This window comes from Globicephala melas, chromosome 4 (assembly GCF_963455315.2).
Source record: "Globicephala melas chromosome 4, mGloMel1.2, whole genome shotgun sequence".
In the NCBI taxonomy this organism is placed as follows: domain Eukaryota; kingdom Metazoa; phylum Chordata; class Mammalia; order Artiodactyla; family Delphinidae; genus Globicephala; species Globicephala melas.
In genome coordinates this window covers 8,129,064-8,142,603 of record NC_083317.1, presented here as the reverse complement: position 1 = coordinate 8,142,603, position 13,540 = coordinate 8,129,064, and the positions used below count along the sequence as shown (strand labels likewise).

The following is a 13,540-nucleotide window of genomic DNA, read 5'->3' as shown; positions in this document are numbered from 1 at the left end:
TACGTAGTGGAGGATATCACCCATTCTTTCATTTGACAAATATTTATTGGATGCTTCTTAAGTGCCAGGTGCTGTGCTGATCTTCCAGGACTTTTATGTAGCGTCCTCTTTATGAGGCCCTGAGAAGTAATTTCTCTCCACTTTTACTATCTGCGTGTCTTCGTGCAGTGGGCTTGTTTTTATTGGACTTCGACTGCCAGAAAGTTTTAATACTGTTTCTGAAGAATGGTTAGGACCTCATGCCATGTGTTTTTATATTACTCTGGCTCTGTTTTTATATTATCATTCTTATCTTTTTATTCTGTTTTCTTTACTTAGCCTTCTTTTTTATTTTGTATTTTTAAAATTATATATATTACTGAAGGCACTTCAAATATTTATTTTAAAACATAGTTGAGGTTTAAAAAAAGAGGTATAAAAACCAAATGTTCTCTAATTGAGAAAAAGACTTTCAGAGGTGTTTATAATTATGTCAGTGAACTGTGTAAATACAGGATGCAGTTGTATACAGCCTGTTGTTTCTCCTATTCTAATGTTTCAAAGAAAGGCATTCAGATTATTCTTTTTCATGTAGTCGGAGACAAGCTCGTGATAGCTGCCCTAGGCCAGCTATGTCATTAAAGGGTGGTGAGTACAAATGGCAGATGAACTCATGTAGCATTTTTCATGGCTGAGCTGTAGGGGGGTGTGTGTGTGTGTTTATAATACTTTGTGCCTTTTGATACCTGAACTGCTTGAGGTACTTGTTGCCAAGTAGGTTCTTATGTCCCAGTATAACCTTGAGGTTGTACATCATCTCCCAGCCAAAGGGCTGAATCCTAGGTGAAATCATTGGCTTAGAATAGGGGCAAGAAACAAGTTTGGCTTGGCCATCAGCAGCAAGGCGTGCATATGGACATTGGTCATGGTAGTAGAATACAGGATCTGGTAAGCCTAGTAGGCATGGTGGTCACCTCTGTCACAGTAATGACTCAGCACATTCAGGATCAGCAAGATTGCAGCAAGGAAAATGAGTTGAACCGTCCCCGTGACGGAGGGAATGTCACTAAGCTGTTGAACCTCTGCTGCCTTAGAACAGTTGGCCTGCACATCTCAAGGCCACTGAGGTCAACCCTACTCCTGCAGCGGGACTTTAAAGTCATTAAGGACCCGGACTGGTTAGCAAACCTGCTTCCCAGGAACATCCGAAACCTTGGTGTCGAAAGCTGATGAGGGAGAAATGTCCTTGTAAGTTGATGCCTCTTTTGACTAGACAGCCGTATTTCACGGGGAGTCTGTGTAACTTGGCTTCAGGGTACACTGTCTTTTCTGAAGGAGGAGGCTCCAAGTTTCTGTAGCTGAACCCATGTCTCAGTGACCTGGTCACATTCTCAGCCTAAGCAGGAAATTCAGGCTACAGGGAACCTGGTCAGAGGTGGAAAATGAAAGGCTCCCTAAGCAGAAATGAAGTTGGGACTTCATTAAGCAGTCGTCGTTACTAGTAGAATTTCAAACTGGAAAAGAGTAAAGTTGAAACGTGCTTCTTTTAGTCTCTTGTAAATATTGCTCCATTCTGATTCACATAGTAATGTTAGAAATATTAGTCTAGAGCGTGTTCATTTATAAGTGGCTGGCATCTTACAAGCATATGCACCGCCTGTATATCTGCTGGCACTGAAGAGATGACACCTCGAAAAATGACATAAAACTTTTAGAGAATTTGTAGGTTCAGAAGAAGTTTCAAAAGGCAACACCTGTGTAAGAAAGCGGACCAAGCAGGCTGTCTCAACTGGTGTTGTACCTAGCCGTCCAGAGCATCAAGATAACAGCTTTTCATTTCTCCTTGTCATATTGCCTGAAATTCTGGCAGGTGTTGCAAACCAAAAGCCTCTGTGACCAGGCAGAGATAACACATTTATATTTTGAAAAGCAAACGAAAAGTACTGGGCTTGCCAAATAAAACATGTGTGCAGACTCCCTGTAGCTTAGAGGATCATTTAGGCTGAAGAGTGAAGCGTGGATACTTCCAGGCCGGTTGAAGTGGTTTGTCTGAGCGCCGTGCTGCAGTCAGGCGCCCTCGGGGTGAGGGATGGCAAGGGAAGGGGAGGAAGGACGTTCTGGAAGTATGCCTGGGAGTTGGCAGGCCCTCGGCTGGGGGTGGGCTTAAGTCAGGGGTCCAGAGAAACTTGAGGGTGTTGAGGGAGGAAGGGCCCCCAGAGGGCGGAACCCGCTGCCAAAAGGAAGACGGGAGGCTGCTGAAGACAGACGAGAGTCTTTTTCAAAACCGTCTCAGAGGGGAGTCTTAGCTTTCCTCCTCGTCTTTCTAGCACCGCATGTCCCTGCTCCCAGAACCCCGGTTGAGACTATTTCTTCTACAGTCAAATAGACTCTTCATGGTCTGGAAACTTGCCTTCTTTAACACTGTAGACCTCGTTTTCTTCAGCTAATCACTGTAACTGTGAGCTTCTTGGAAGAGAAGTGTTGGCTATTTAACTGATGTTTCTAACATGGCTTTTTATGGGGAAATGCATTCCAAGTTACAGCTAATTAATTGGTGAATGGACTTTTGGTTGGTAGTATATTAATGGGGTTGGAGTTTGCCCTGTTGGGAAAGGTTCTTTGGGGAGCAGAACACACCTGTCTTGATGGTGTGCTAACCCACTCTAGAATAGCCTGTTAGAAGATGTGTAAATCAGCAAAACTTGGAAATACGTTATTCCTTTCTGTGTGGCTATGTTGGAAGACTGTTTGAATTCAGAATTTTATTCCTTTGATTTGTAGCCTTTGTCAAACACTTATAAATTTCTACTCTGTTCCATCAAAATGATGCAGGGTCAAAATTATTAAGTTCTTCTATATATTTTATTGTTTACTCATAAATTTATTTAAACATACATATCTAGGTTAATTTCCCTCTTTCCTGTACACCTTCCGTATTCTCCTTTTTTGTTAATGGAATTTTGTTTAGTTATTCATCCAAGGTAGAAACTTATCTTTAACTCTGTCACCTTCTGCTTTACCATATATCCAGTCAGACACATGGTCTTATCCATTCTAGTCTTCTAAAGTTTCCTTTATTTTTTTTTATCATCCCTACAGCTACCACTGTCATCCTCATTGTCTCTCACCTGGGCTGTTGCAGTGAGATTTTTTTAATTTAATTTTTATTTTTTGGCTGTGTTGGGTCTTTGTTGCTGTGTGCAGGCTTTCTCTAGTTGTGGCGAAGGGGGGCTACTCTTCGTTGCGATGCGCGGGCTTCTCATCGCGGTGGCTTCTCTTGTTGCGGAGCGTGGGCTCTAGGCACGTGGGCTTCAGCAGTTGTGGCACGCGGGTTTAGTTGCTCCGGGGCATCTCAGAAAGTGAGGGCAATTTTTTTTTCAGTTTTATGTGTATACACATGCATACATATACATGTATATACATATGCTGTAGATAATTATTAAAATGTATTTGCTATTGTGGGTCACAATAAGAAAGTGTCAGAGAAAGTCAAGAAAATGTGGAAGTCACTGTTCTCGTCCTTCATGCACCCTCTTATCTCTGGTCTACCTCTTTGTCTTTCAGTTATTTTTCTAAAATAGGAATCTCATCATCTCACAACCCTGCTTAAGAGCCTTCACTGGCTTCCCGTTTTCAGCAGGATAAAGTCCAGACTCCCTAGCATGGCTTACAAGGCCCTTGATCATTTTAACCCAAGGTGCCTCAGTTGCCATTCTCCGTGCCCTGACTTCTGAACACCCACCTCGTCCTCCAGCCATGTAGCACCTCTTGCTTTTTTGCACAGACAGGCCTTACTCTTTTAACCTTCTGCTTCACCAGTTGCCACTACTTGGAATCCATTCTCCATGTGACAGACCCATTTTTTAAGACAGAGATCAGATATCACTGATTTTGAGAAGCCCTTCCCAAGTACCAGATAGTCTGTCATGTCTCTCTCCATCCTTGTTTAAGGGCTGAGGCTGTGTATTGTGCGACTTTATGTCCAGCCTCGGCCAGGGGAGCACATACAGCCAGCTCCTGAGTGTGTGTTCTGTGGAACTGGAGTCATTGGTTAAGCTAGCACACCACCACAATTATAGTCTTTCAAGTTCTTTTTTTTTAAGTATATCTTCCCATTTATTTAGGTACTTTCTAAAATGTTTTTAGATCTCAAAGACAGAATTAGATTGGTTCCTCGAAGATTTGGAAAAGGAAATTAAAAAATGGGAGCAGGAGAAAAAAGAAATCCAAGAGAGACTAAAGGCACTGAAGAAGAAGATGAAAAAGGTTTTAAATGCCAGTGAAATGTAAGTAACACTTGAAAGTCAGTGATTTTTACTTATTTATTTATTATTGGGGTATATTTGGGTTGTTTTTCGTTTTTGATATTCAATTTCAAGCTATATCAAGTAAAGTGAAAATTTTAGGTATTTTCATTTCATTTTAAAGAACATCCGTTGGGGAATTATTGCACCTAAAACTTTTTATAAACCTACCATGTTTGCAGATAAATTACATAAAGGTAAGACTGCAAATCAACAAAGAACCAACTTCCAGTCTGAGCACCACCTCTTACTGTGAACATTACCTTTAACCCCTCTTCCTTATTGTAAAATGAGGGGGCTTGTCTAGATCTAAGGTTCTTTCCAGCACTAAGATTCTGTGATGATCATTTTATTTATTACTTCCATCCTGAATCTTTAAATTATTAAAATTTGGTTCTGTAATATGAAGGATTTGGTAATACATTCAGGCAGTTGTCAGATGGACCAGGTTTGTTTTAAGATTCTCTGTGATCCATTCCTAACCCCTCTTTCCCTAAACAGTGATATGTCATATGATTCCTCACCTTAATTGTTATCTACTGTTGAACGAAACACCAGAAACTCAGCGGCTTAAATTAATTTTTATTTGATCCTGCTCTTGCAGTCTGGGCTGTTTGGCCGGACCATTCTTCTGCTGGTCTTGTCAGTGGTTCCTCTTGGGGCTGGCTCAGCTGGGATGCTGGGGTGACTTGGCCTCTTTCTTCCTATGCAGTTTCAGGCCTTCTCTCTCTCCATGTGGCTTCTTCTATCTATTTGATCTCTCCATGTGGTCTCCATCATGGTAGCCAGACCGCTTATGTGGTGGCTAAGAGCTTCCAAGAGTGCAGAAGTGGAAGCTGCCCACCCTTCTGAAGGTTCAGACCCAGAACTGTCAGAGCATCACTTCTTTTTTTTTTTTTTTTTGTGGTATGTGGGTCTCTCACTGTTGTGGCCTCTCCCATTGCGGAGCACAGACTCCGGACGCGCAGGCTCAGTGACCGTGGCTCACGGGCCTAGCCGCTCCACAGCATGTGGGATCTTCCCGGACCGGGGCACGAACCTGTGTCTCCTGCATCGGCAGGCGGACTCTCAACCACTGCGCCACCAGGGAAGCCCCGAGGTTCTGTTTTAAAGAATAGAAGGCTGTTTTCATTTTGAGAGAGAACCACTGTTAAACTGATGATGATCCAACACCTTACTCCTCTGTCTCGTGTTGAAGCCCCTGGAGGTGCTCCTGACAGAGGACTGAGACAGGGGATCTTTGCTGCAGACGTGCGACTTAGAGTGAAGAAAAAAGGTGATCTGCCCTGCAGGTGTAGAAGGAAATTTTCCCAAAAGGAAAATGGTCCAAATTCTTTGCCTATTTAGAAGATATTAGAAATGAAACAAAAATAAATGTAAAGAATTCAAGAAATGTTTGCATGGATATAGGAATTTACTGTGTGAGATCGTGTTTTTAAAAACCTTTGAAAATTAATTAAAATTTGGTGATTATACTTACTTGTAGGTATACCCAGGAAAGCGCTGGAAAGGAAAAGGAACGTGAATTACTTCTGGACCAGTCCTTTGAAATCAGGCAAATTAAGCTTAAATTTATTTTAACATCTTATTATACTTTTAATACCAGAGGCACAGTCTGCACTTATTGAGACATCCAAATATATTTTTACTTGTCTGTTTCTTTTAAATGATTATGTTTCTCTTTTTTAAAATTTCTCTTTCTATTTTATTATTTAGATTAATATTTAAATAAATTTATTCTTTAAATATTTTTATTTTATGATGTTTCTCCTTTTGTTTCACATTGTCGGTGTAAAAAATGTGCTGAATTTATCATTGTTGATTACTCTTCTTTTCCCTTGAATTAACCTGAAACTAAAAATGTGTTTGAAAAACTTTTGTGTTACTTGAAATAACAGTCTCAACTATATTATGGTAGTTTCTTGCTCTACAATTTTAAAGATTTATTAAAGAATTTTTGTTATGAACCTATAAAAAGTTTCCTTTTAACCTTTATTAATAGAAATGTTTGTACATACTGGTAACCAGTGTATTCAGTAGTAAGCAGTTGTATTCTGCTTTTCTTATTTAATATTGTTTCATACACATATTTCCATTTACGTCATAGTCCATGCCGGGTTTTTGTTTGTTTTTTTTTTAAGCTGTTATAATCGTAATGCCATGAACAGCTTTGTGCATATCACTTTTTTCCTTTGGGTTATTACCTTGTAATATGGGTCAAAATAGAATTTCTGACTCAGTAGCCAGATTAGACTTAACCTAACCGCATAAAAATGGTGAACCAGTTTCTCAGCAGTCCCACCAATACTCACTTTTAATTTCACATCTTCCTTCGATCATTTGTAAAGTGCAAAGAGCACATGTGAGTCTTGCATTATGTAGTCAAATATTAGGCAAGAAGTTTCTCTAGAAGATGTGTAAGTCTTTTTGTGGCATGACTTAAAAGTTAACCTGGCTTCAGGCTTTGTGATCTCACTGATTAAGTTTTTTTCAATAAGTTTTTTTTTCTTTAATATTTGCAGTAATACATTTATGAATGAGAAAATGAAAATAGAAGAGTGTATAAAGAAAGAGAAAGAGCATTATGAAGAGAGTCTTCAAAGGGCTGTGGATGCAGAGGTGAGTCCAGGACACTTGGTGACTGACAGATATGGCAGGATATCATTTGTTTACTTTGTGTTTAATTACACATGAGGCACGACAGCATTGCTGGGAAGTGTGGAGGCTGAGGGATATCCTTTCACCCATAATCCTACCTCCCTGGAACAACCACTCTCTTCTTGCCTGTAGCTTTAAAATTTTTTACCTTCATGCTAGCTGTACTCGTAGTGTACACCACATTTTATAACCTGCTTATTTAACATAATTCAATCATTTTCCATGCTCTACACTGTTAATGCCTTCATCATATTTAGTCAAGTGATGCACCATGAAGTAGCCAACCATAAAATCTATTTGCCAGTGCTAGAAAGGGAACTTGAAAATAATCCATTTATTAAGAATATGCTCTCCTCCCCACAGAAGAATATATACCAATGTCAGTATACTATTTGAGAAACTACTGAGACAATAATAATAATAATGACTTCTGGCTGTATTTTATTTAGTTCCTGAAATATGGTTGTCTTTGTTTTTCTCATTGAGAAGTAAATGTTATTTATTTGGTTATGTGTCTATGATTATTCTAGGAAGGTAAGGAAAAGCTTAGCTTATGCAGTCTGTAAACATGAGTCTTCCAGTGAAATATCAGCTATGCAGCTGCTTTTATAAAGAAAGGAAGGAAAAATAGTCCAAGTACTTCTACTTTACCGATACTATGCCTGCATCTCTGTTCCCAAGTCATTCAGTTCCCATTTATCACCATTTGGCAAGCAGGTTTGCCTGGTGGGCCCTGTCAAGGTTACTGACACCTGGATTAAAACAAGGCAGGTCTACATTTCCTGCAGTGACTTTTACAAAAATGGCCAGTTGGCTTGTGCGGGGAGCCACAGCAGAGAGTCTAAAGTTTTAAAAACATGCCCTAGAACCTTTTAATGCCCTTGCTGATAACAGCTTCTCTGAGGCTTTTATTTTATTTTAATGCAGCTCTTCTGTATTTATTTATTACTGAAGTATAGTTGATTTACCACATGTGTTAATTTCTGCTGTACAACAAAGTGATTCAGTTATACATATGTGTGTGTATATATATATATATATATATACACACACACACACACACATTCTTCTGTATATTCTTTTCCATTATGGTTTATCACAGGATATTGAATATAGTTCCCTGTGCTATACAGTAAGACCTTGTTGTTTATCCATTCTATATATAGTAGTTTGCATCTGCTAACCCCAAACTCCCACCACACACACACACCCACTTCCCTCTCCCTTGGCAACCACAAGTCTGTTTCCGAGGCCTTTAAATTCGGTAGGGTTCAGCCTTGGGGTGGTTCTGCAGGGTCCTGGCCCTCTGCTCACCATGAACAGGACCATAGATTATGCACACCAGGTATACACATGTAGGTAACCTAGCTCTGTGCTTGTATATGGCTTAAGCAGTAAGCCATGTGGAAAGTTTCATATCTGAGAAAAGTATAATTTTAGGTATATAATTTTACTGTCATCTTGTTATTCTATTTTCAAATCCAAAAGTTTTAATTCATGTTCACCTTAGAGAAATTATAACATAATTAAGTTCTGGTGATTCTGATCATATGTCATTTAAGGAGAAACCTGAAAGTGGTTTAGAATGTTTGTTTTACCAACCTTAAAATAGTTTTAGTTTTAAAATACTTACATTCTTTAATCTAATGGTAGGTATCTGTGCTCGAAAACTGGAAGGAGACGGAAGTATATAAGTTACAGAACATGGAGTCACAAGCCGAAGGATTTCTTAAGAACCTGAAGCTAATGAGCAGGTATTGTGATGTCGCAGGTGTCTTTCCAGAAGTGTCATTGGGTAAAAAAAGGTTAGGGCTGATTTAAGAAAAAAATTACATTAGGACTAGTTTATTTTTAATAGTTAATATAGTTAATAGATATTCAATTATAGAAGAATCAAAACATGTAAACAAAAAGGATAAAAATTATCCTAATTCTTAATTGAGCTATAACTAGTTAATATTTTGCAGCAAATCCATTAAGTATTTGAAAAAAAATTATATATAGTTTTCACTAAGTAGTATACAGGAGTCCTCCTTTCATATCAATAATTATGCTTCTCCAACCTAATTTTATTTATTTATTTTTATTTTTTTATTTTTTTTGTGGTACGCGGGCCTCTCACTGTTGTGGCCTCTCCCGTTGCGGAGCACAGGCTCCGGATGCGCAGGCTCAGCGGCCATGGCTCACGGGCCCAGCCGCTCCGCGGCATGTGGGATCTTCCCGGACCGGGGCAGGAACCCGTGTCCCCTGCATCGGCATGTGGACTCTAAACCACTGCGCCACCAGGGAAGCCCCCTCCAACCTAATTTTAAAAGGTTAAATAGTAATCCAGTGTACAAACATGTCATGATTTATTAAACACCACTATAGTGGGAGAGTTGGGTTGTTTGCACATTTTGTTAATAAAAGCTGCACTGTAGCAAGTATCCTTATAGCTAAAGTTTTATCCTTATAGCTAAATTATTAATCATTTCCATGCAATAAATAAATTTCTGGAATGAAGATCACATTTTTAAGGCTTTTTAAACAATTGCCTTCCATAAGAATAGTCACTTAACAGTCTTAATGGGAGAGTATGGCCATGTCACTTCAAAAGATATTTATATCTGGTCATTTTTTTTCAACCCTCTGTAATCTTTACCTGCTTTTCTTTCTTTTGCTTTGTTTTTGGAATAAGGTTTACCTGGGAATCCTAGAGGGTCTCCTTCAGTCTAGCATTTAGCACTTTTCAGTATAGATTTTTGCACATGGGATTACTTTTCATCTGGTCCTTTTATCATATTCCACACACAGGTTTTTGTTTTTGTTTTTTTAAACATCTTTATTGGAGTATAATTGTTTTATAGTGTTGTGTTAGTTTCTGCTGTATAACAGAGTGAATCAGCTATACAAATACATATATCCCCATATCCCCTCCCTCTTGCATCTCCCTCCCACCCTCCCTTTTCCACCCCTCTAGGTGGTCACAAAGCACCAAGCTGATCTCCCTGTGCTGTGCAGCTGCTTCCCCCTAGCTGTCTGTTTTACATTTGGTAGTATATATATGTCCATGCCATTCTCTCACTTTGTCCCAGCTTACCCTCCCCCTCCCCATGCCCTCAAGTCCATTCTCTACGTCTGCATCTTTATTCCTGTCCTGCCCCTAGGTTCAATAGAACCATTTTTTTTAGATTCCATATATATGTGTTAGCATACGGTATTTGTCTTTCTTTTTCTGACTCACTTCACTCTGTATGACAGACTCTGGGTCCATCCACCTCAGTACAAATAACTCAATTTTGTTTCTTTTTATGGCTAATATTCCATTGTATATATGTACCACATCTTCTTTACCCATTCATCTGTCGATGGACACTTAGGTTGCTTCCATGTCCTGGCTATTGTAAATAGTGCTGCGATGAACATTGTGGTACATGTCTCTTTTTGAATTATGGTTTTCTCAGGGTATATGCCCAGTAGTAGGATTGCTGGGTCATATGGTAGTTCTATTTTTAGTTTTTTAAGGCACATCCATACTGTTCTCCGTAGTGGCTGTATCAATTTACATTCCCACCAACAGTGCAAGAGGGTTCCCTTTTCTCCACACCCTCTCCAGCATTTACTGTTTGTAGATTATTTGATGATGGCCATTCTGACTGGTGTGAGGTGATACCTCATCGTAGTTTTGATGTGCATTTCTCTAATGATCAGTGCTGCTGAGCATCCTTCGTTGTGTCTGTTGGCAGTCTGTATGTCTTCTTTGGAGAAATGTCTATTTAGGTCTTCCGCCCACTTTTGGATTGGGTTTGGTTTTTGTTTTGTTTTTATAAATTTATTAGTTTTTATTTTTTGGCTGTGTCAGGTCTTCGTTGCTATGCGCGGGCTTTCTCTAGTTGCGGTGAGCGGGGGCTACTCTTGGTTGTGGTGCGCGGGCTTCTCATTGTCGTGGCTTCTCTTGTTGCGGAGCACGGGCTCTAAAGCACGTGGGCATTGTGGCATATGGGCTCAGTATTTGTGGCTCGTGGGCTCTAGAGTGCAGGCTCAGGAGTTGTGGCGCACGGGCTTTGTTGCTCTGTGGCATGTGGGATCTTCTGGACCAGGGATTGAACCTGTGTCCCCTGCATTGGCCGGCAGATTCTTAACCACTGCAGCACCAGGGAAAGCCCGGGTCGTTTGTTTTTCTGATATTGAGCTGCATGAGCTGCTTGTACATTTTGCAGATTAATCCTTTGTCATTGCTTCCTTTGCAAATATTTTCTCCCATTCTCAGGGTTGTCTTTTCATCTTGTTTATGGTTTCCTTTGCTGTGCAAAACACTTCCTAACACCATACATGAAAATAAGTTCAAAATGGATTAAAGACCTAAATGTAAGGCCAGACACTATAAAACTCTTAGAGGAAAACATAGGCAGAGCACTGTGTAACATAAATCACAGCAAGATCCTTTTAGACACACCTCCTAGAGAAATGGAAATAAAGACAAAAATAAACAAATTCAAAACACACAGGTTTTGAATTCTTAATTCCTAGTGCTTTTTGATTTAAATTTCAAACCCCCAGTGTTAAACCAGAGATTCTGTGGGTTATGGAAAAACAGTTTTATTGTATAGTTCTTTATTCCTTCATGTTTCAAGATTAAGTTTTTTTCAGAAAGGTGAGAAAACCTTTCTGATTAAAGGTAAATTGAGGAGGCTTCCTGGTGGCGCAGTGGTTGAGAGTCCGCCTGCCGATGCAGGGGACACGGGTTCGTGCCCCGGTCCGGGAACATCCCACATGCCGCAGAGTGGCTGGGCCCCGTGAGCCATGGCCGCTGAGCCTGCGCGTCCGGAGCCTGTGCTCCGCAATGGGAGAGGCCACAACAGGGAGAGGCCCACTTACCGCAAAAAAAAAAAAAAGAAAAGGTAAATTGATACGCTGATTCAGATTACAGGACTAGTACAGCTGAGGTTGAGACCACGTGGTGTTCAGTTGCCAGTATGCAGCACAGCTGTGGGCTATGCGTTGTGGTGCATCTGGGAAACAAAGATATCTCAGGCCTCATTTTATCTAATGGTATTGACTCCTTATTAAGCCTCACAGTACACGGCGTTTTTTCTTAGGGCTTCTGTGCTAATTCTGCTCATTCCACCAAGGATAGCAGAAGAGGAAAGCCATAAAAGCAATGTTGTGGTTTTTCTTTAAGACGTATACTGAGAACTGACACCATCGCAGATTGGTAGTGTTCCTGATCTTCTCAATTGGGAGTAGAAAGCTTATCTGTCACTTTCAGTGGAGCAGATTCATGAGGTGCTGAGAAGTTTAACATAGCCTGTTAGACACCCACCCTTTATTTTACAAAAAGATGGGGATGAGGGTTTTATTGGGATGTTTCCAGGCTGCCTTTTTTTTGGTTTGTTTTTCAATACAAAGATAGCCTTTGATGTTAAATATGAAGATGCCAACTGCAGAGTGTCTGATCTTCAAATTGTTAGACCTTCGCGGTCTCCTAGGAGTTTCGACTCGCCCAGGAAACAACAAGAGTCGGAAGCCGATGCAAAACGCAAGAGGTTTATTGAAGGCCGGTGCACCGGGGTTCCTTGGTCCTCACGCAGGAGGTCGAAGAAGGAACCCCTTTTGGGCACGAATATGTCAGTTTTATAGGTTCCCACTTCCCCGTTTGTAAATTATAGATTTGGTTGTGTTTTCCTGCTGATTGGTCCCGGCTTAGGCTCGGACCAGAGAGGGAACTTGTCCCCAGCTTCCCGATTGGTCTTTGACAGACACCTTTTTTACATTTTGTTTATCTCCCTCCTTCTCGGAAGGGGGCCGGACATCCTGGAAATTCACCCATTGTCTAAGAAGCCCCTATTGTCTGGAGAGTTCTTAATCATTAGCTGGAACAATGTCCCTCGAGTCCCACAAAATTCAGGAGAATATTTGCTCTCTGCCTACCAGTTTTGGGATTTGGATTAGATCAACGGTTAAAGTTTCCTAAAGTGTAGTGACTGTAAGATATACAGTTCTTTAAAAATAGTTGTTTTATTGTGTGTGATCATGTTTCTCTTGTGTTTAAATGTTTATTTTCATTTGTACTTTAGTGCTTTCAATTTAAAAAAATTTTTAAGTGGACATTAGCAGTTTTATAAATTTTTCTACTTTCTCAGTGATTCTGCAGCATATCCTGTCATGGAATCTGACATATATTCATGGGAATCATTTCTTTCTAATGTTAGAGAAGAAATTGAGAAAGCAAAGGTAAGTTATAAGGTATTTTATAATTCTGTCAAAATCTATGTGATGGTTAAAATTCTAAGGAGGTCATGTCATATTGAAACTTTCTTTTTTGAGCTGTTAAAGACAATATTTATTTTTTGTTGTAATTAAGAATTTTTCATGAACGAAATGCTATCTTCTTAACTCTCTTTAAACTCAGCCCTTGATTGTTAAGATAGAAAAGTTATGTTTGATAAGGCTGTAGAGCATTCTGATTAATAAGGACTTATTTTGAACTTCTTTCCTTGCAATTCAGTTATATTTCTTGGAAAACGGTTGAGCATTTGTTATGTATATATAGTAAGGGGAAAAAAAGTATTAATTGACAGCTGTGGTTTTCTCTTGGAATTCGTTAGAAAAACTTAACA

The 13,540-nt window shown here is 39.8% G+C and overlaps 1 protein-coding gene across 9 annotated transcripts in view; it reads left to right on the top strand.

The window, feature by feature from the left end:
* The window catches only part of TTC3 (tetratricopeptide repeat domain 3), a 141,224-nt gene that overhangs the window by 115,661 nt on the left and 12,023 nt on the right, over nucleotides 1–13,540 (top strand). For all 9 annotated transcript variants that reach the window (XM_030880884.2, XM_030880883.2, XM_060297804.1 and 6 more), the window contains 5 exons: nucleotides 4,126–4,265; nucleotides 5,770–5,838; nucleotides 6,806–6,902; nucleotides 8,595–8,695; nucleotides 13,064–13,154. In XM_030880884.2, coding sequence (XP_030736744.2) covers nucleotides 4,126–4,265; nucleotides 5,770–5,838; nucleotides 6,806–6,902; nucleotides 8,595–8,695; nucleotides 13,064–13,154 — 498 coding nt within the window. The remainder of the gene's footprint in view (nucleotides 1–4,125; nucleotides 4,266–5,769; nucleotides 5,839–6,805; nucleotides 6,903–8,594; nucleotides 8,696–13,063; nucleotides 13,155–13,540) is intronic.